The 22,391-nt window shown below is 37.9% G+C and overlaps 1 protein-coding gene across 2 annotated transcripts in view; it reads right to left on the bottom strand.

Annotated features, from left to right (window-relative positions):
- Nucleotides 1-22,391, bottom strand: part of ATP13A5 (ATPase 13A5) — a 101,388-nt gene that overhangs the window by 53,504 nt on the left and 25,493 nt on the right. For both annotated transcript variants that reach the window (XM_054700454.1, XM_037525294.2), the window contains 9 exons: nt 22,174-22,320; nt 21,636-21,706; nt 21,453-21,533; nt 14,932-15,001; nt 11,856-11,990; nt 5,904-5,976; nt 4,613-4,741; nt 2,082-2,252; nt 848-1,005 (listed from right to left, as the gene is read on the bottom strand). In XM_054700454.1, the coding sequence (XP_054556429.1) occupies nt 848-1,005; nt 2,082-2,252; nt 4,613-4,741; nt 5,904-5,976; nt 11,856-11,990; nt 14,932-15,001; nt 21,453-21,533; nt 21,636-21,706; nt 22,174-22,320 (1,035 nt within the window). The remainder of the gene's footprint in view (nt 1-847; nt 1,006-2,081; nt 2,253-4,612; nt 4,742-5,903; nt 5,977-11,855; nt 11,991-14,931; nt 15,002-21,452; nt 21,534-21,635; nt 21,707-22,173; nt 22,321-22,391) is intronic.

A 22,391-nucleotide genomic window follows, 5' to 3' on the forward strand; every position in this document is an offset into this window, starting at 1 on the left:
ACATTTAATTTCATTCCAAAATACAACCACAACACACAGGCAATTCATTGACTTTATGGTATGTTGTGTATACTGGACATACTCAGTACTCTCAAACACACTCAAATATCCCCAAACAGCCTAAACTTCCAGGCATGCCATTCAACATTTCCTATAATCAGCTCTATCTCTACCTTGCTAGACTTCTCTCTCAATTGCTGCTGGTTCTGATGAGGGGCTTGGGAGGAAGAGAAGGGCACCTCATACAGTAGCACAGGCTGCAGGTACACACTATATAACTAGTGGCCTGTTTTCTTTAAACTAAAACTCTTGCTCTGAACTGAGACACCTGCCCCAGTGATGCCTGAAAGAGTGTTGGACATTGACACCCCCACAAATTAACCAGGATCAGCAGGTCAGTATGTACCAGGGTGAAGGCAACCTGGAGGCTGAACATGAAGAATACCAAGATCATCAACTGCAATGGACTGTTCTGGTGGGCTATTTGCTTATGACTAACTGACTTTATTTAACTCATTATAAGAAAGCTAGCTTGAGATGAGATGTCAGCATGGTTTCCTCAGAATGTTATGCCCTCTGTTCTCTCAATGGAAAGTAAAGCACTTTTTATAGATTGAATTCCTGTCACTGCTCATTGTCATGTATAATGACAGGAAGCAGAACCTGGCCATTTCTGATAAGTTCCAGAAGAGCCACTTGCAGTTCTTCCTCTGGGTTTTGCTCCCTCAAGTTAGCATACCCTTCCTACTCTGCTATCTAATTGACTAAATTCTCACCATCTTATCTGGCTTGCAAAACACGTGTTTCCTGAGGCTATTTGGGCTTAAGTGTCTCCCCTGATACTTACTCCATGGTACATATATACACCAAGAGCATAGAAAAAGCCCATGACTCCAAGGCAAGCCAAGAACACTATGAACTTGAAGGCATCACTATAGAGTTTGAAGTTCAGAGGCCGAGGGTAGAGGATGGATCTCACCAAGTCCCCTTTTGCTGTGTTGTAACCTACATGAAATAATCACAAATGGAATAACAGCCCTTATTACAGTTTCCAAAAATGGTCTGTATTAAGTTTTAGTAAATAGGATTATTTTAGTATGTAATGAAGATAGCATTGTTGTGACCTAAATCGTAATTACATTTATTGTTCTTACAAGTCACCAGGAACAATAAATACATTCACTTATCCCTGCTCAATCTCTTGTCAATCAGTGCTTCATGGACTAAAGTGCTTCATGGAAGATACCACAGTGGCAGAAACAGAGTTTAGAATGAATACAGATTGCTGGGGTAATTATGGAAGTTGTCATGCAATGTCATGTGAAAGATTGGGATTAATATGTGTAGTCATGAAAACTTTTAGAGCATGGCGTATATGAACTGCTCTAAGCTGTGTTTTAGAAATGTGAGTTGGGTGACAGATTGAGGAAAGGTTGGGGCAAAAGTTGAAAGAGACCCATTAAAAAGTATTACTGTTGTAATAGTTTAGGCAGGAGATGATGAAGATATGGACAAAACACCAACCAAGAGATGAAGGAGAGAGGACTCAGTAGGTATTTGTGGAATCTACAGGATGTGGCACCCCACTTAGTATGGGAGAGAATGAGGAGGTGAAATGACAAGAAGAGAACAGCTAGGTGGTGATTGTGTTAACAGAAAGAGGCAATAGAGGAAGATGAATTTGCTTTTAGATTTTGAAGTATATGTAGGTGGAGGTACCCAGCAACTCTTTGAAAAGAAAAAAATCCTCAATAATAGTGGTTGAAGCTGTTTTCTTGGAAATCACTTAGAGTGGGTGTAGAAAGAAAAAGGAAGAAACTTGTAGAAAAATAAAAAAACAAAAATAGTGTTGCTTTTGAGGAAACTGTACTTCATTCCTGTATCTACTTCATTATACACAAAGACATTGAAAATGACCCATTCAATTGGAAATGGTGACAACTTGGACCAATAAGGGTCTGATTAGAAAAGAGAGTGACTATTATTACTGGAATGTGGTGACCTCTATAATCCAAAATTTTCCTAATCCAACCCTCCCACCTCAATCATGGACTAAATTTACACAAGTGGAATCTACTAACCTGTCTGCAAAACAACTGCTCTTACTGGGCCCTGCCCAGAGGGCTTGACCTGGATAACTTCTGTTCCACAGAAAAGAATGTGTTTCCGATAGTCCTCCAAGCTGTGGGATTTCCAGGAACTGGTATTCTCCATATGGGGCAATGGTGTCTTTGTAACAGGAATACTTTCTCCTAAAGAAGATTGTGTTTTGTTGATTCTGTGTGAACTCAGAAAGTTATTTAAAGCAAGTGTGTGACAATTTCAAAGAAGTATACAAGCCACAGCTAATTAATCTTAATGCTTATTTGATGAGTTAGGGACTTTTTAGGAATGCTGGCAATGCAAAGAGTGGTAACCATGATTATATTTCAAAGAATTATTTACGATCCACCTAGTTTCCCAAATCTAACCTATATGGCTTGGTAAAATTTAAAATGCTGTCCATTTTAGAAGAGTTGTCACTTACTCATTCCCGAGTGCTCATTATACCCAACACTATTCTAGGCAATGAAGGCTCTGTATAGCATGAGTACAGTTATTATCTCCCTGCCATTCACTCATTTATCCTCCCCTTCATTCATTCATTCAACAAATATTTGTGTTTGTTCTGTGTCAGGTACTGTGCTAGGTGCTGGGAATATAATAATGAATAAGACTGACAAATTCTGCCCTAATAAAGCTCAGGGAATGAGTAGAAATATATAATATAGTGCACGGGATATAATAAGTAATTAAGATACAGTAAGGTGCATAAGTTAGTAGTAGTACTAGGTGAGCTACAGACATAACCTGAACAGGATCAGGAAAAATTTGCTGAGCAATTAACAATTGACAACTTGAAAGAAGAGTACAACCCTCCCTCCTGCCCCCCAGATTAAGAGGAGAGGAAAGTGTTCTTGAAAGACCTGAGAGAAAGAGAATGGCATGTTCTGAGTACTAAAGATAGATGAGAATGCTCAAGACATTGAGTGTGAGGACAGAAGTAAGCAATCCTAGAAGTAGAGAGATAAATGAGAAATGATGTCTGGGTGACTTTATATTTGCCAGAAGAGATGCTGGCAAATGCCTTGGTTATTTCAGGTCAATTCTGCACATTAGATGGATGACAGCACTGTTGGCCATTTCCCCTTATCTGTAACTATCTGAGTCTTCCTGAGAATCAAGAAAAGGGTGTATACCCACGTCAATAGAACTGGGGGGATAAACATTGCTATGTGTCCTTCCTTGTCTTCTGGTGGCCTTGTTCTCTGTTGCCAGTGAGAGAAGTTCTTCTTCAGTAGATTGTTGGGGATGGGAGATAGTAAACCTTTGCATGGGGACAGTTTTTTCTGGGCTTGCATTTTGTACACAGGGTACTATGGAAACATTCTGGATGAAAAATGTGATCAGTATGCAAATCCTCATCTCTATCATTATAAGGCAGTTAGATTTCAACACATTAAAGGAGTATTTTGTAATTATACTGAACATATTTATGTTTACTACATTTTCTTGTCTCAATTTTAAATTAAGCAGACTCATTTTTAATGTGAAATCTGCTTGTGTTGAACAATTTAGGAATAGATAATGACTCTCTTTACATTTAGGTGATGTTGAAAAGTTTTGTGTGTTTATGTTTTTTCCCATCTTTTCACCATTTGGAAACAGGAAAATACAACAATCTGCAAGCACAACAGACAAATAACTTCTATTTTTGTATCGCTGTAGAGTCTCGTTTCTCATTATGTTTTATGCATTTATTTAGCCTAAAGTACATTTTATAAATAGCACTTATTAATGACACAAAAATATTTTGGGGGGGTGGGAGAATGTCCCTGTGAAGTGTGACATTAACACAAAAAGTCAGTGTCAGAATTTAATTGTAGTACTCTTAGTGGCTTTATATCTATATCTATTACACAAATTTACACAAATACAAATTTACATGGACATCACAGAATACAAATGAGAGTAAGGACAGCTCACACCATTACTAGAAAACTGTTTTTTTGTTCAGTGAGGCCCACTGGAGATAAAATTCTAAAGAACAGAACTCTTACAGTTGTTGCTCAAAGGTTCAACTCAATCTCTTTCCAGTAAAATCTATCTATAGAACTCAGCGTTAGATAAATCTCTGTGGCTTTCCAATAGTTGGAGTTGGTATCTTTAAGTAGTGTTCTGCTTGATGTGTGTATAGACATTCTCATATTTATGATGAATTTGTATCACACTCTCACACTCTTCTCCCCTCAAAGCATCATTTTGACCTAACCATCGGACAAGTAACTGATTGCATATTGCATTAGACTTGACTTCCAGTTTCATATTTATCATGGCTTAATTCTTACATTGTTAAACATTTTATATATATATATATATATATATATATATATATATATATATATATATATATATATATATAAAGTCTCCATCTTCATGAATAGCCTGGATGTGTCTCCCTCAATATCTCAGCAGGGGCGTGGTATAAACAAGGTAAGTATATTTTGATGTGCTTTGTTAATATTTGCCTCATGTTGTACAGGAGAGAGGACACTCTGGGACAAAGGCCTACCTGTGAGCATGCCTTCATTCACCACACAGCTGCCATCAATCAGAATCGCATCACAAGGCAACGACAATTTTCCTGGAAGTGTAAGAATGTCTCCGGGAACCAAAAGACGGGATTCCAGCTCCTGCAAACCTATACAACAGTAAAGTGTCCATGACTAGGTGATCTTTTCCTTAACTTAAAAAGGAATGAGACTGAGAACTGTGAGCAACCCTTTGCCAAAAGCCACTCTGCTGACTCATCTTTTCTCTCAGTTGCAAACTTCCAGAGAACAAGGATTACAGCCATAACAAAGCTTTAGATCAGCAACAAGATCCCACTGCTGGGCTTCCCTGGTGGTGTAAGGGGTTAAGCACTGTACTATGAAGCAATCCACAGCCTCTGCAGCATGAGTTTGATCCCTGGCTGGCCAGGGAGCAACCCACATGGCGAGGCAGACCTCTCCTGTCTGGTCCGCTGCTCTCCTCAGCAGTGTATTTCAGTCAGTCGTCTGTTGTTTCCCACTCTGTCTCTAGTGAATCCTCTCACCCCCTGCATCTCTGGCCTGTACCCCAGCTCTTGCATGCATAAATAAATCTTTAAAAAAAATCCCACTGCTATACTAGTACCAGGGATAATGTTCTACCCACAGAAGACACTCCAGAGAGTTGGTGAGAGGAGTGTTCCTTTACTACTGCTCACTCTACTGTGACACACTTTGTCCTTGCACTAGGCCTATTGTAACTACCCAGTCAGCTTCTACTGCCCTGGAGTATAGCTCCTCACTGCCGTCAGAGAGCAACGACCATCCTTCATCTAACTCAGAGCAAATGACAGGTGTCCAGCCAGCCATCTACAAGCCTCCCCCAGGCCTAGGTTCCAGATAGCAGATCAAAATCTATCCTGCAAGTTCAGTTTGGGACTGTTAGTTGGGAATATCAAAACACCTTAAGAAGGGATACAGAGTAACATTCAAACGAGTGCTACCTGGAGGGTAGAGGGAATATGAAGTAACCTGGATATTGAGTAGGTACAGTTTATTCAAGACTAGGACAAAATGAAGCATGAGAGGCAGCTAAGTGCAAAATTCAATAAGGTGCACATTCTCAAGAACATGTTGATCTGCCCTAGAGTGCAGATTAATGTGCACATGACCTTGCCTCCTGATACATCTTAGATGCTTTGTTTTTGTCTAACCTTAGCCCCAGACCTAAGTTCAAGAAGACATTTTCTTCTTGACTTACAACCAATACAGATATGACTGATTCCACCCTTAAATACTAGGATGCTGAAGATGGCAGGGCATATCACTTACCTTTGCTTTTTACGATGATCATAACCTGGACTTTGTTGTGATCCTCCACTAAGTTGTGTAGCTTAACTGATTGCTATAAATTTAAAGACAATGTTTAAATTTCAGAGGGTGCATAATTTGAAAACCACATGATATCCATACAGTACCTGCCAAGCCTGCTGTCACAGCCAAAACAACTCTAGGCAAAGACTCAAGTTCCAGTTTTGATGCTTCTCTTCTCTTCCCTGCCCCAACCCCACTACCTACAGCAGCAAATATGCTCATCAGTTTAAAAAAGATTTCAGTTCTAGACAAAACAATGCACAGTCACTGGCCCCCAAAGACTTTAGCTAAGCAACCAAGCCTTTACTTCTTAAAGAGGTACCATCAGACTGGGACAGAAGAGTGAGACCACAAACAGTTTATTTCCCCACTTTGTGCCTCTGTTTTCCTGTCTGTGAAACAATGAAGTTGACCTTGATCTGTAAATGGTTTTCCATGTAAAAGCCTATCAATATTTAGGCTGTACTTTGGTTGTATGTGGGACAATCATTCCCCTCATTTACAAACTGCTGGGTTTTCATATTAGATAAGGATACAGGCTGGAGTGTTGCTGCTCTGTTTGGAATCTTGGTGCTACCATTGACAAGTTCTGTAGCCTAAATCCTTTCTCCTCATCAGAAAGTGGAAATACTAACAGTATGTAATTTACAGGGTTGTTTTTAGTTAGTTAATGCTTATCTTATTGAATTCTTGTGTAGTACTCATTACTAGGGAAAACCCCAATGAGTGTTAGTGATTATTAAGAAAGTTATGGTCAGAAAAGCAGTTGTCTGAGTATATCAAATGGAAAGATTCTCTGGAGGTGTAGTTCAAAGAGAATGGAAGCACCTCTCCTTGGATAAATCAAAGACAGGAAGGCAGCAATGAGAGGGATTTTGTCCACACAGGTCCCATACTAACTTTCAGGGGCACCATCAACTGAAGGGAGACCTCTTGCATCCTTACAGATGCCAGTTACCTGAATACTTCTAAACAGAAGATACTGTCAATAGTTCTTGAACACAGCTTCATCTAACACAGATATAAAATTTTTCTCTAGATTTTAGAGTAAATTATATTTATCTGTTTTGTTGATGGTTTTTCATGTTACAAGTGTACCAAACTAAGACAAGCATTACACACAATTATGCAACTTTTCTCTTGATAGAACATAATGAACTCAGTGTTAATATTTATATAGAACAATATGGTATTTACTTCATTTTTGCATGAGAAACTAAATTTCAATCATTTGGACCAATTAAGGGGAAGATATATCACTTTTGGGTACACATACATTGTTCAGGAAGTGCTAGCTTGACTTCCTGAGACTTGCCTTTGGGGGCATTTTAATATTTGGTAATAGTGAGATAATCAGCTATGGTTCTATAGCAAGAACACTGGATTCACTCAGCATTCCTGAGTTGTGGGTAAGGTTTACCCACAAGCTCATCACATACCCCATCCATAAGATATATTACCATGTAAGTTGCTTCTTCTATAAAGAGATGACAATGAATAAATTGGATTATTTCCAGTTCCCATCATGCTCTACAACAGTATGATACTGATTTATTTTGCACATCAGAAATTTATTCATAAACCTCAACTGTCATAGAAGAAATGCTCTGGGCATAGGAAAGACTCAAATTATTATTATTATTTTAAATAGCTTTAGAAATTAGGCAGCTACTATGTGCCAGGCACAGTTGTAGGCACTTGAGATATAGTGTTTGTTTTTTTTTTAATCCTCAAAATAACTCTGTGGTGAAAATATTACCTTCAATGTTCAGAGAAAAAACAAAACTAAAAAGAGCTTGAAAACTTTAAAGTAACCTGCCACAATCATTTCTTTACTAAGTGTTGTGATCAACAATCAAACCCAGGTTCATCTGCTCTACAACATTTTCTATTATTGAACATGTTTTCCTAAAGTGCTTGAAGATCGCTGTTTCCTTCAAGAAGATAAATACCCTTTATTTTTTTAATAAAATTCTTTAAGTTGTTTTCTTACTTAGTAAACTCCTTGAATCAATGCCATAATAACCTCAACCTAGCTTAGGAGGGTGATAATGAACACATTTGGAAGTGGTAAAAGATGAGTTAATAATGCTTGACTGTAATTCTCAAAACTCATTATAGTATAGCACTGGATTTGTTTTCCAGACTTAGCATTCTGGGTAACCTTCAATGCCTTTGCTCAGGCTATTCCCCAGAATATTCATCCAGTTTTCTACTAGCAAACTCTTTCTAATCCTTCACATAAAGCCCTGCTCAAAAGTCACCTCCACTGCATAAGTCCCCAACATCCCAGGAGGAATGAATTGCTCTCTCTGATTTCACCTGTATTATTGTACTGATCACATTCCATCAGTTATTGGTCTACTTGTCAGGTCTGCCCCTGGAATCAGGTCATTTAAAGAAGAAAGGGATCATACATATATCTATGTATCCCCCCAAGTTTATCATATAGTAGGTTCTCAGAAAATATTATTTTAATGGAACTGAATTATCCTACTTCTTCCAGCAACACTGGAGTAGGATAATGTGAGCAGCCACTTTGAGCTAATGAACTCAGAAACTCTACAAACATGGGTTTCTATGACAACCAGTCAGCTAGGAGAAAGCAAGTGTTGTGATGCCATGATTTTGAAGCTCAATGCCTGATTTTCACTAGGCCCTCTGGTTTCTCCAGTCCCTGTGCAGTGGAACTGGGATCCGTTTCCAAGACTAATTTGCATATTGTTATTATTCGGCATCTGTTGCTCTATGTCCTTGTGTTTGCTGTGGCTGGATTTCCTCCAGAGATGAGTAATGAGGGCATTAACTCAGGTGTCTCCTGAGCCTGACTCAATCATGACTGAAGGCAAAGCACTATGGAATGGATACTCAGTGCCATTCCTAGCAGCAACTTGTGGAGCCAGCAATGGAGTATGCAATACAATTCAATGTAAATACAACTGAGTACCAAGGTTTTTGCTCATAATTGCCCCAAATTTGTTAGAAAGGGACAACAGCAGGGTGTTTCTTAGCTTCCGTAAGGTAAGGTCTCTTTGTAAAGCACAATTTGGGGCTGGAGTAGATGCAGGAAAATAATTTAATCCACTACTGCCGACATCTCCCTTCTGATAATTTTCAAAAGCATGTATTTGTTAGCTTCTTAATTTCAGTAAAATGGTGAGCGACGATTTAGATATTAGCAGTAGATGCTTCTTTCATTCCTGCCAACACCTTTCCAAAAATCTGCTTTTTATTATAAAACTATCAAACAATCATTACTTCTGCAAAGAAGCTCATTATTGCTGCAAACAATCATTATTGCTCAAAGAAGCTACTTTGAGATGCCTCTTAGTACTTGACTTGGAACCAGGTCACTGGGGCTGAGGTCTGCAGCCACTGCTCCTGGGCAGGCTCACTTCACCTACCTCTGCAGTGAGGGGAGGGTGGACTAACGGCCTGTGTGTCATTTTACAGTGTCATTTTATGGTGTGCCCCACACCGGCACATCCCTAATGGATGTGGGAGTCCACTGCAAAGTGTAAAGTGCTACACAAATATTGACTTTTGAGGATTTTGTAATTTAAATTGCAAGAACACTGTTCCCAGAAACTGGCCCATTTTGTATAGTGTTACAAGATGCTTTACAGGTTAGGCCAGATGAGTTTTTATTAATAAATACTGTCTGCTAATGGAATTAGTGTCTATCCTCTGGTTTTTATTCTTTTCTTTAAAGAAATCTTTTGCAACACTACCATCAAGTTCTCAGTTCCAAATCAGTCACAGATTTGCATATAGGCAATTAGAGATTCTGTTAAAATGCAGAAACTGAATGTTTAAGTTCCATTTAGCATTTAAAATAAATATTAATAAAATTTTAAGTAGAAAAAACATGGTGTATCTAGTTGTAAGAGATCTTTATATTTCTAAACAAAACAGGAAACCCAGAAGTCATAAAGGTGTATATATATATATATATATGTGTGTGTGTGTGTGTGTGTATAAAATATATATATACACACACATCCCATTTCCCTTGAAGGTTGCCCTATAACAAAAAATGTGAAAAAAAAAGTTCAACCAATGAAGACATTAATAAAGAGCTGTGCTAAGATCTTGGTGTTTGAATTTGCCTTTTGGTGGATTCCTCTAGAACATTATCAATTAAGCCTTTAGAATGCATAGCAATCACCTGTGAGGAAACTGCTAAAAGTACAGCTTACTGTTATTATCCTGGATATTTTTATTTAATAGGTCAGGAACTCAGGACTCCTAAGTAAATTCTTTTACTGAAACATTGCCCTGTAGAGTATAAAATCAAACTTAAATTTTTATTCTATAGTCCTTCCCCTAATATGTACACAGGGATTCCTATATTTCACCTGGGTTTCCTTAAAGAAAGATATACCTGAGTTTTAAATGATGACATGGATAGTATATGTCATTTTATGGGAGCCAGAAACCTGACTCTATTGCAAACATGTTCTAGGGTCTGGAACAAGCTCCCAAGTGTTTGAGATTCCTCTGGATTAAGGATGAAGTTTGACACTAGATGGTTCAACAGTTCAGTAGAGTGGACAGAAGGGCACAAGTGCCATTTCTCCTGTGTCTAAAAAACTGTACAGTCAAGTTTTAAAATATATACCCACGTGCACTGAGACATCTTTTTTAAGGTTGCCTCTTGATTCAGTCCCATGAGTCTTAAGCAAAGTGGCAGAATATCTTCTAGAAAGATACTGTGCAGAACTGAGACTTAGTGAGACTGTGGAGGTATAAGTAATATCCTGCTAAATTCTCTTTCAGAATGTATTACTTTATCATTTATAAGACTAATTTTTTAAAGGAAAATTTTGTATAGCTGTAAGAGGAACAATGATGATAAGGGAGAATGATTATGAACTATGAACTCACTATCATGAATGAGAAAGGGTTTGAATGACAAAGGAGTCTAAGAATTAGCAGGATAGCCTCAGAAGGGCTTTAGGTGTATGAAGAAATGTGACTTTCTTAAATCTGTGCTCTGATTAAAACAGTGCTTGCATGAAAAATAGATGAAGCATCTACTGAAAGCTAAACTGGAGCCCACAATGGGACAACATTTAAGTACAAGAAGAAATAAAATAGCACATCTTACAGCATGAAGGAACACATATTGAAATACTGAATTAAAAAAGCCTAAAGAAACAGGGTTTGGAGACAGATAAAAGCATGTGGGCCATCTTTTGCTTCTAGCTGGCCCATTCAGAATCCTTTGGGAGATATTGATATTTGGGAGATCCTGATTAGTGCAGAGAAGGTCTAGCTCTTCATCTGAGATTGTGGGCCCTGAAGGGAAACTATGCCTGAGCTGCCATGTCCATCTATGCCATAATGAACGCTTTCTTTGAATGTAAAGACTGTTTATAATAGAACATTTTTTCCTCAAATTGCAATTACTGGAGAAGTGATCTTGCTTGGATACTTTTACAATTTCAAATCACTATACAAATTTATAACAGATTCCTAATCACTGTTTGAGTACTTGGATTCATCCATGCCCAGAGTAAAAACAACCCTGAAATTGCTTATGTGAGTTGCTTAACTTAGCTCAAATTGGGTTTTTGTCACTGCTCACTGAAAGAGGCTTGACTAATAGGCATGGTTAGACGCTGCCCCTCATTCTAAAACGATGGCTGCCATCAATAATCCATGAGAGCATTCTTTCTCACATACTAGACACAGCCTCAAAGTCCTTCTAGACATAGTCTTCCATTGATAATCATCATTTGTTACAATGCTTAACTCTACCTGGTATTTCTGAAACCCACCTGCTTTTTGTTTTGTTATGACTTATGTTTAACAAAGCTATTCTTTGTTCTCAGTGGAAACTCAATAGGTTCCATTTCTAGATCAGCCAGAAGCTAAAAAGAAAACAACTGAGATTTCAGCTCTTACCTGTCGCAAATCATACACACTTAAAATAATGGATAAAACAGACAAGATGATGATGGCCACAGAATATTCTATGTAACCTTGAGACAGCCACAAAGTTAGGGTGAATGCTTGGAATACATAGAATGGATTTAAAACCTGCAGATACAAAAAAAAAAATAGCATTTAGATCACTTGCATGGATTTTAGTAGCAGTCAATGCAATGTCATTTCTTATAGAATGTTTTTTCCCATTTTTTACAACATACATCAACCTCTAATATATAAGAATTCACATGACAATTCATTAATTTTAGTAGAGACATTGACAAGCACATAGAATGTGATGTAATAGAAGCAAAATTATTTTAAGCACTCAGAGCCATGCTTGAAAAACTCAGTTACTTTGAATTTTCAAAAATATTTGACCAATAACAAAATCCAACAATTTACTTTTTCAATCAACTTTACCCATACTGGACGAGAAACACATTTGAGTTTCTTTTTTAAAACAAAATTCAATTTTGAACATTTTTCTTGCATGTTTCTTTTTCATATAATCACAAGCTGCAGATTTAGTCAAGTTGCGCAAAGAAAATTAAAGATTCCACTTTTATTCATATCATTTTAAAATAATATATTCTTTAGGGCCTCCCCTGGTGGCACAGGTGGTTGAGCGTCACGCTGTGCCTCTGCAGCACCGGTTCAATCCCCGGCCGTGCAGACCTCTCCTGTCTCACCCACTGCTCCCCTCAGCAATGTTCTGCTCCCCGCTCTGTCTCTGCTGAATCCTCTCACCCTCCCGCGCATCTGGCCTGTACCCCGATTCTTGTATAAAGAAATAAATCTTTAAAAAAAAACATATTCTTTATATCACAGGTCTCAGCAAGTTCCTCTGAGGACCAGTCAAGTCTGCATGGGTCTTCCCTTGAAGAAGGGAGAGCAGTGAAAAGAGAGGACTTCCCAAAGCTGCAGTGACACTCGAGGGCAGGATGTGCCACCAGTTCCCAAAATAGTCATCTGTGCAGGTGTTTTATAGCCCCTTGAGTACACCTTCAACTTTTGTATTCCTTCCATTTTTATTCCCTCAATGTCGATCCTGCTGACTACTCCATTAATAATCATAAGATAGGATAAAACTGAGGATGCTAGCAGAGGTCATGTAACATACGTGCACCATGGGAAGTAAAGAGATGTGAGCAAAGCAGGCCTCACTATGTGCCTTTTATAACTTTTATCCATCAAATGAAATAATAGCTAAAGCCAGTGCTGTTCTTTTCTACCTTCATTCTCTATAATTGTCTAAAATATATTAAGTACTTGAGTCCTAAAGATGAACTGATATCTGGCTAATAAGTTAATGGGCTATATCTTAACAGTTTCTTAAACCCTTAGATATATTTCGTACAATAAAAAGCTTTTGTTCCTTAATGATTCTTATTATTTCCTTTACAAGATAGTTTTCTTACAAATTATAGCTCTTGTATTTGGGCGGCATAAAATGCTCTAATTGTAGATGATGCACTAATGATAAAGCAATTCTGGGTTTATATAAACTTCGTAGAAAATTGGCTAAATACTTCTTATAGAAGAAACACCATCATCATAATTAATTTAGTTCTCTCATTCAATATTCTTTTAAAACCAAATGTGAAGAAGTAGTTTTACATGCTTTCTTTTCTACTAAAAACCTAGGAAATGGGGGCCTCCCTGGTGGCGCAAGGGGTTAAGATGCAACCTATGAAGCTCTCCGCAGCCACTGCAGCGTAAGTTCAATCCCTGGCCGGTCAGAGAGCTACACACATGGTGCAGCAGACCTCTCCTGGCTCGCCCACTGCTCCCCTCAGCAGTGTACTTTGGTCAATCTGCCTGTTCTGTTCCCCACTCAGTCTGTGGTGAATCCTCTCACCCCCCACACCTCTGGCCTGTACCCCAGCTCTTGTATGCATAAATAAAAAATAAATAAATAAAATCTAAAAAAAAAAAATAGCCCTAGGAAATGGATCCCAGAAAATGTTATCACCCCTTTCTATAAAGACCAAATTGACACCTGAGGAAGTCTTTGGTAATTGGATAATGTAATTGAATAAATTTAAAAAGCAGCTTTTTAAATTTATTTATGGGGGAGACTGTGTATATATGGGGACTCAGTACTTTCCACTCAATTTTTCTGTGAACTAAGACTGCAGGAAAAATATATTTTAGGTCCTCCCTGGTGGCACAAGGGGTTAAGACACAACCTTTGAAGCTATCTGCAGCCACTGCAGCACAGGTTCAATCCCTGGCCAGAGAGCTATCCACGTGGCACAGGAGACCTCTCCTGGCTCACCTGCTGCTCCCCTCAGCAGTGTACTTCAGTCATTCTGCCTGCTCTGTTCCCCACTATGTCTCTGGTGAATCCTCTCACCCCCTGCATCTCTGGCCTGTACCCCAGCTCTTGTATGCATAAATAAGTAAATAAATCTTAAAAAAAAAAAAAAGGGATACTGAGCACAGAAAGAAAAGAAAAACAGAGGGGAAGTCCCACTTTAGTTGACTTTCCCAAAAGTAATAATAACTTCAAAACACACAAAGAAAATAGTCTTCAAGGAAAAAACAAACCTACTAACAAAGAAAGAAGTCATCTGTAAGAAAATAGAAATAACAGAGAAACATGAAAAAGACCAAAATAATGTGTTTGAAATCCTCAAAGAGATAAATTAGAAATAACACTGTACCATCACACCATCACTGCAACTTCCATTAAAAACTTAAGAAAACAAAGAGAGATGAGATTATGAAACAGGAATCTGTCCTTCACCCTGCAAAGAAATTTTCAAAACAATTTTAAATTTAAAACATGTAGCTATTGAAAAGGAACACTTAGAAATCCTGGAATAAAAAATATATATTTTGAAATTATAAAAAGAAAGAAAACCTCGATATACATGCAAAATACAGACTAAGCAAAGCAGGAATAGTAAAAAGAGGTTGCATGAAAAGCAGATTATGTTTATAGCAAAATATTCATGTGTGTTGTCAAGGTTACCCTGAGAACTAGGAAGTAAAATGTAAAGGCAGGGCCATATTTATTTTTCAAAGAAACAAAGGAAACAGTTACCTGTTTAACAAGAAGCTTCCATATGGGTTGAATTTCTACCTCAATGGCATTGGGCCCGCACACTAATCTTCTGTAGGAAAATGGTCTCAATTAGTGTCATGAGCACAGTTGCTGGGTGACTACAGGACGAATTAGCAGAGGCCACTTCTCTTCCCCTTAGGGATTTTGTACCTTCAATCCAAAATGAGTGTGCAGTTCCTAAAATACTAGTATACTTTTTAAATGAAAGTCAGTGCATGAGCAATAAGTTGTTTTTCAGGTTAAAAAATATCTTAAATACCGTACAACTCAAGAAAATGTTAGCAATCCTTTCAAAATAGGTCAAATTTGAAGTTAGAAAGGCATTTGGAGTTACTTTTAAAATAATTTGATTATATTTTAAGAGCAGCTAAGAAGACAGAATTGTCAATTCAATTCCTAGAATTGTCAGGCATTCTAGCTGGTTCTTCATGTTAGAGATCATGTCTATCATACCTTGGTATGCTAGTTCTCCAGCAGCTGGATCAGCCCCTGAGCATATGAACTCAATGAGTGCATGAATGACTTAGCTAACAAACTGGAAGGTGATGTATAATCTCCATGGCTAGCCCCTGGTACATCCAAACTGTGCATTACAATAAGAAACCCTATGTAGCATTTTACAATTTACAAAATTCTTATAAAACACTTTGCAAATACTTAGTCAGCCTCTAAGAACCAAGTATCACCACAGAATCTTATGAATAAGAAATCTGAGATGCAAAATAGCTAACATTTGACCTTTGTATTTGTTCCTTAAGCCAGGAACCAATATCCCCACATCTTTGCCTGGCTGCTCCCTCATTTCATTGAGATCTGTGCTCAAATAACACCTCTTTATTGGATCCTTCCCCAATAATTCTGTTTAAAATAGCTACCTACCTCTTAAATCACATTCCTTTTATCTCTGTAGTCTACCCCATTTTCTTTCTGGTGCATTTAATAATGTGAATTGTACTTTATCTTTTACGTTATTAAACATGCAAATGATAGGCTGTACCAGCCAATACAATATAAGCTTGCAGGGGACACTGATATATCCTGAATGTTTAAAATAGAGGCAACACACTCAAGAATTCTGTGTTGGATAAATGAATTCATGGAGGGAAGAGTCTTGGTACCCTTATCTATAAAATAGATTTGATAATGCATGCCTAATTGCTATGAATTCATGGAGGGAGGAGCCTTGGTACTCTTTTCTATAAAATAGATTTGATAATGCATGCCTAATTGCTATCAGTAGCATGAGATTAAGATGTAAATCATTTATTAGCAGAGGGCCTAGGACATGACAAGTTCTCAGTAAGTGCCTGCTACCTTTGAAATCTTCCTTATTCCAGCAGGTACAATTAACTATTTTTCTCCAACAATCCTTTTTTTAACAGCACATATTTCTTTGAACTACAGTATAACATATGGTTACATATGGTTACACATGTGCAGTATAACATATGGTTTACATATCTTACTCTTCAAATTTCCTTGAAGCTCTTCATGATAGGAATGAAGGTTTTCAGCTGTTTTTCTGCTTCTAGGGGCACAGTGTGTGATACTAAGTATGTTCTCTAAATATTGGAATTAATTAATGAGGACCTTTGTGACTCACATCTGGAATATTGTCTCCCCTAACAAGACTGAAAACGTAATTCATAGCCAGACTGTGAAAATCCATTTAGAAAGGAGTCTGCCAAGTGCCCTCAGATTTCCCTTTCTTGTCAGATGGTTTCTAATATTACTGGTAGGAGAGAGCACCTCAACTGCCCTGAGGACTGACATCCCATAAATTAAAACTTGCCTGGAGACCTCGTTAGGGTTCAACAGCATCAAATATGAAGCATAGCCAGGCATACCCTGGGCTACTTCGATTTCTCCACTATTTCTTGCCTAAGCAGCAATGTTTTAGAGATTGTGTACTCGTTTCAATTTCAGCACAAGTCAAGCAAAACTTTCAGGGACATAAACCAATGGTGGAGCAATCAGAAGGAACATGAGTTTCAAGAGTGAGTCACATAAGGAAAAATCATGGAACAAAAGAGAATTCATGCCCAGATTTTAAATACCTGACTAACTGGCAGGGAAAAAAGACCCTAGATTTATTTCAGGTGACCTCCCCTGGATATAAAAGGCTGAATAAAATTAAATCAATTTGCCAATATTCATTAGGGGAACAATTGCTTTGGAGGCAGAAGATCCCGCTCCAAAAAGACTGAAAAAGTGCAGACCACACTGACCACTTTGCTTCCATCCCATGAAGCTGTCAATAGTCCTTAGGCAGAGAAGGAGACTAATTTTTCCAAACAGTTAACACTAAGCCAGAAGACACTGCATGACCCACTTATGTGCACTCGAATTTCTAGGAAATAGATTTAGAGTTTGAAAAAGTTCCCAGATGACTTCGCTGGCCAGTCCCCTACCCCTCTAGCATTCCTCCTTTATAAAGGAAGGGAGATCTAAAAAATTCACAGATGCATAGGCTATGGCATTCAATTGCTAAAATTTGGGAACAGTTAGTAAATAACAACAAGATTGGCATCCTTTTAAGAAATTGTTTTCTGGGGGAGCTATATTTTAGCAGTGCTCATACCAGCTTCTCTTCTTCAATGGAATATTTATACCAGGAAGCTTCATTTTACCAATAACATAAAGTCATTTTAGTTTTTCACATTAGTCCTTTCCTGTGACCTATCCATTTCTTTCATTTTCTAAAGTCTTTTTTCCAGATAGAGTCTCAGAAAAAGGTTCTGACAGGATTTCATGTGTAGAAACTAAGTGAGGGGCTTGCAGACAGCTTTCTGGAGGAAGTGCCTGGAGCATTTCTAGGCATGAGGATCTGGAAAGCAGAGCACCAGGAGGACACTGGGATGGGGGAGAAACCCCAGTCAGGACATCACCAAGGAACCCAGGATTTAGACTTACTGGTGCACCATAGAACTTTGCTCTATGACAGGGCATTGGAGTTAAGTGATTTTACACTTACAGTGCACCAAGGAACCATGGACCCAACAAATCCAATTTACTATAGAGAATATTGTTTTCAGTGATTCATTTAATTTTTCTTAAATGCCCAGAGCAAGCTGTTATATTTCAGAGTAACTTATGAACTTCTAACTGAAAACTGAGTTGAGACAATCTTATGGCTTCCAGAAAGAATGAGTAAAGCCTCTCTCTTCTACTCCAACCAATCCTGTCTTGCTCCTTTCTCATAGATCTGAAATGATGGGCAAGGGTCTACATTGGGATTGTCTTCTAGGGATGGCACTTTCAAACTTCATGGCATATAAGCATGATTTCTTTTCTGACTTTTGCTCCTTAAGGAGTTGAGTTTAATACAGTCCTAATCTTTTTCTCTCTCCACTCTCCTTGCTTATTCTTTCTCACTCTTCCAATATTCTCTCTTCTCCTGGAACAGCTTCTACCATCTTGGAAGTGAACATTGATGACAAACCTACTTTCTTTTGTTGCCTGTCATCTGAATTTCTTTGTTGTGGCAGAACAAGGATGCAGTTTTTCCAAAGGCATGACAGAAGTTGAGAATTAAGTCTGGGCCCAGCCGTGTCACAGACCTGAGTGTGAGCCAGTCTTCCCAACTCCACCTTCAGTGATGTCACATGGGTCACTTGAAATCAGGAGTGGAATATTCATATTGTAAAAATTGTCAGCTCCTACCTATCAAACCTCTTTTTCTTCTAAGGAAATGGGTAACCAATAGGTGGCAGTCTGCAGCTAACCCCCAGTTAAGAGGTGCCTGCATCTCTCCTGCCAGGTTTCCTTTCTATTTTCAGGAGGCTTAACAAGGAAGTTAAGAGCAGGGTGGGCTGTGGGAAAGGAAGATGAGGAGACACTTGACTTAAAAGTGTTAATAAGATGACTACTTAGATGGATGTGGGGTGAGGAGGCATGCTTTTTTCCATAGTGTGCTTTTTCCATGAGATAAGAAAATTGCCTTGTCTGTAGACCCCTGTAAGACAGTAAGATGGGAAGTTGCATTCAATTCAGGAATAAGTGAGGATAGGAGGAGGGAACTGCCTGGCTTGGTTCTCCTGATTTATTTCTTATTCTCTCTGAGAATTTCTCTCCAGGGTAAAGTTATCTCTCCTGATGTCTTGATTTGCTTTTTGCTACTAAAAAGTGAAACTGGTATAAATTCAAGCATTTTTCCACTGTACTGGTTGCTAGGAAGCCAAAGGAGAAGGCTGTACATAGACACTCTGGTTTTCTTTCACCAAAGATTTTGAGTATTTCCTTTCCTTTATTACTTACGTTATGCCCTTGGTCTTTATTTTTTTTAATTAATTTTGTTGAAGTAACATTGTTACTCCCTTACATTTTAGGTGCATAGCACAGAATTTGACTCTATATCCACTGTATCATATTCTCTATGAAAAGTCTAGTTTCTATCCACTAACATGCACCAATTGATCCCCTTTACCCATTGTACCAACCACCAATGCCCTCCTCTGGTTACCACCAACCTGGTCTCTGTATCCAAGACTTTGCTTTTGATTTCTTTTGTTTGTTCATTCACTTTGTTTATCTTCCACAATATGAAAAAAACATACAGTATTTGTCTTTATCAGTTTGATTTATTTCACTTAGCATTAATACCTTCAAAGTCCATTCATGTTATTGCAAATGGCAAGATTAATCTTTACATATGTGTGTATCTATATGATCTATGTGTATATGTGTATACATATATAATACATACATATATCATATCTTTTTTATCCATGAACAATTTCTGCCAATGAACACTTAGGTTATTTCTATATCTTATTTCTGTCTGTTGTAAATAGTATCATGCCTTTGCTTTGCATGCAAGAAAGCACAAATCTGTTTAGTAAATTGGTAGCACTCAAATAATCAATCACATTTAATTTTTTTAAAAGACCTTGATATTACACTAAAAAAGGGAAAATATCCCATATTCAACTTACTTTATCTTCTAAATAGATAAGCCCACAAAATAAAATATGTCTATGTTTATAAGTAAATTGTTTCCTTTATTCTCTTTGTCTGTTGACTAGATTGTAAAGTTCTTTATTATGTAGACCAAATTTAAATTTAATTATGTATGATGTTTATTAAAGCTTGTCACTTGATAAATAAGGACAAATGTGAGGGAGCTACTCAGATGGGAAATCTTTCCTTGGGAAATGGTTTCTTAGACAGAGTGTATCTTCATTTATCAACTAGATTTCCTAAATGCCCTATATCAATCCCTTAAATTTCTTGTGCTTAATGCTATTAAGCCAATATGTTTTTAATGCCTTTGAAAACTTTTTGTATTTCAATGTATTAAGCATTATATGAAATCATATAATGATAGCATTTCTAAGGCATTCTGCAATATTGTTCTAGTCTAGCTGTCTGGTTCATTTGTCATAATGTCAGGCAGAGGGAAAACTTAAAAACAACCACAGATCAATAATTCTCAGACTTGGTGTGCATAAGAATTATGGAGGTATTTGCTAAAAGTGCAGTTGTTTTCTCTCACCACTACCCCTCAATCCTACCTACTAAATCAGAATTATGGGTTAGAACCCAAGAACCAGTATTTCAAGTAAAATATTGCTTCTTCACTGGAGAATTGGTATTTCTGACTAACTGAAGAAGGTGGAGTAGCTTATATTCCTACAACTGGGAAAGAATTGAAGGCAACTGTTAAGATTCTGGGGAAGGTTTTCAATGATTTCCTTTCAGATTCACGAGGCTTCACTACTTCAAATTATAGATGATGGAAAGAGGCTCTTTAGATGACCATGAGTTAAGGAGCAGCACAAGCATTTCCTCATCTATGTGCATCTATAGATCCAAGGAACCCAGGATTTAGACTTACTGGTGCTACCATAATGTACTATTCTCTGTCTCTTTTGCTCCCTGGTCAGTGAATATCTCTGGGACAATGACATAGTCCTAAATGTCCTTAGATCCACAGTGCTCGGCAAAGTGCATGGCATACTAGAGACATTTAGCTAACAGATGAATGAGTGCTTTTATTTATTCATTCATTCCACAAATAGCTATTGAGTGCCTACCATGAATCAGGCACTGTTCTAGGTGCTATAAATATGGTGGTGAAAGACACAAGTAGCTGAGCAAACAAGCTCTTTATCACCAGGCTGTTCTCCATAGTAAAATGCTATCATAATATTGTCATTTTCACCTCTCAGAGGATTTGGAGGATTAAGAAGCTGATGTTTATGAAATGATTTATGAAGAGATTTTTTTGAGGAAAGAATAAAAAAGACAATGCAGAAAGACTGTTCTACAATCCTGAGGAAAAAAGATCAAATGATATTTGATTGCAGTGTTCTTTCAGTTTTTTCTTTTTAATAAGCTTTTCTAAGACAAGAACAATTTAGAATGTCTCCAATGACAGTAAATGAGCTGAAATTATATGAAGAAGATGAGCATTAGGCCAACAATTCACTGATGATAAGTCATTTGATACTTCCATTTCTGCTGACAGAGTTCACTCTCAGCTAGTACACAAACCCTACCTGATCTCTTGCTCTTCACTAGTCAGACCCAATCCAAATGTATGATGGATGTCATAGCACGAGTTGCTATCTTCCAGCAACCTAGGATATGGTCAGAACAGGAATCATACTTCAGTACAGAGCACTGGACAAATTGGTGCCCTTCCCTTTTATACTACAGTAATGGAAATAAGTAGGACTTACCCAACTTTCTGAAACCTCTTCTCCAAGTTGTCCCAAACATACCTAATTTTCTGCACTTGGATGCATCGCAGCTGCAATTACAAATGTGATAGAACACACGTTACACATTTACAAGGGGTTAGGATGCAATCTGTGAAGCAGTCTGCAGCCTCTGCAGCACGAGTTCGATCCCTGGCTGGCCAGGGAGCAACCCACATGGCGCAGTGGACCTCTCCTGTCTCGCCCGCTGCTCCCCTCAGTGTACTTCGGTCAGTCTGCCTATTCTGTTCCCCACTCTGTCTCTGGTGAATCCTCTCACCTCCCATATCTCTGGCCTATACCCCCACTCTTGTATGCACAAATAAATCTTAAAAAAAAAAACCATCAGGGAAAGTGGGGGTTGTCTAATACAGTTCCCCACAAAGCTCTCACTTTCCTTGACACATGGCTATAACTCCCAGCCCAGCAGTGTGATGGTCAGAGATTTTATCCAATACATTCTTCTCTTTTTTTAGCAAAACATGCCATAACATTGCATTCTTTAAAAAAAATCACTTACTTTTAATTCTGGCTTCAATACAGCATGGTTTATGACGGAGTGGCGGTCAGCCAACAGGGGTTCTTCTGGATTCCTGCTTATAGGAAACTTCAGTGTGGATAAGTAGAGGCAGGTCACTTTTTTTCTCATGTATCTTTGAAATTCATCCTAGAAAAGACAATCCAGTATATGAAATTCTCAAATTTTATTCAAAAATGTACTCAATCAACCAAATAGCT

Source organism: Talpa occidentalis, unplaced genomic scaffold (assembly GCF_014898055.3).
Source record: "Talpa occidentalis isolate TD23 unplaced genomic scaffold, MPIMG_talOcc4v2.1 talOcc4.4, whole genome shotgun sequence".
NCBI lineage: Eukaryota > Metazoa > Chordata > Mammalia > Eulipotyphla > Talpidae > Talpa > Talpa occidentalis.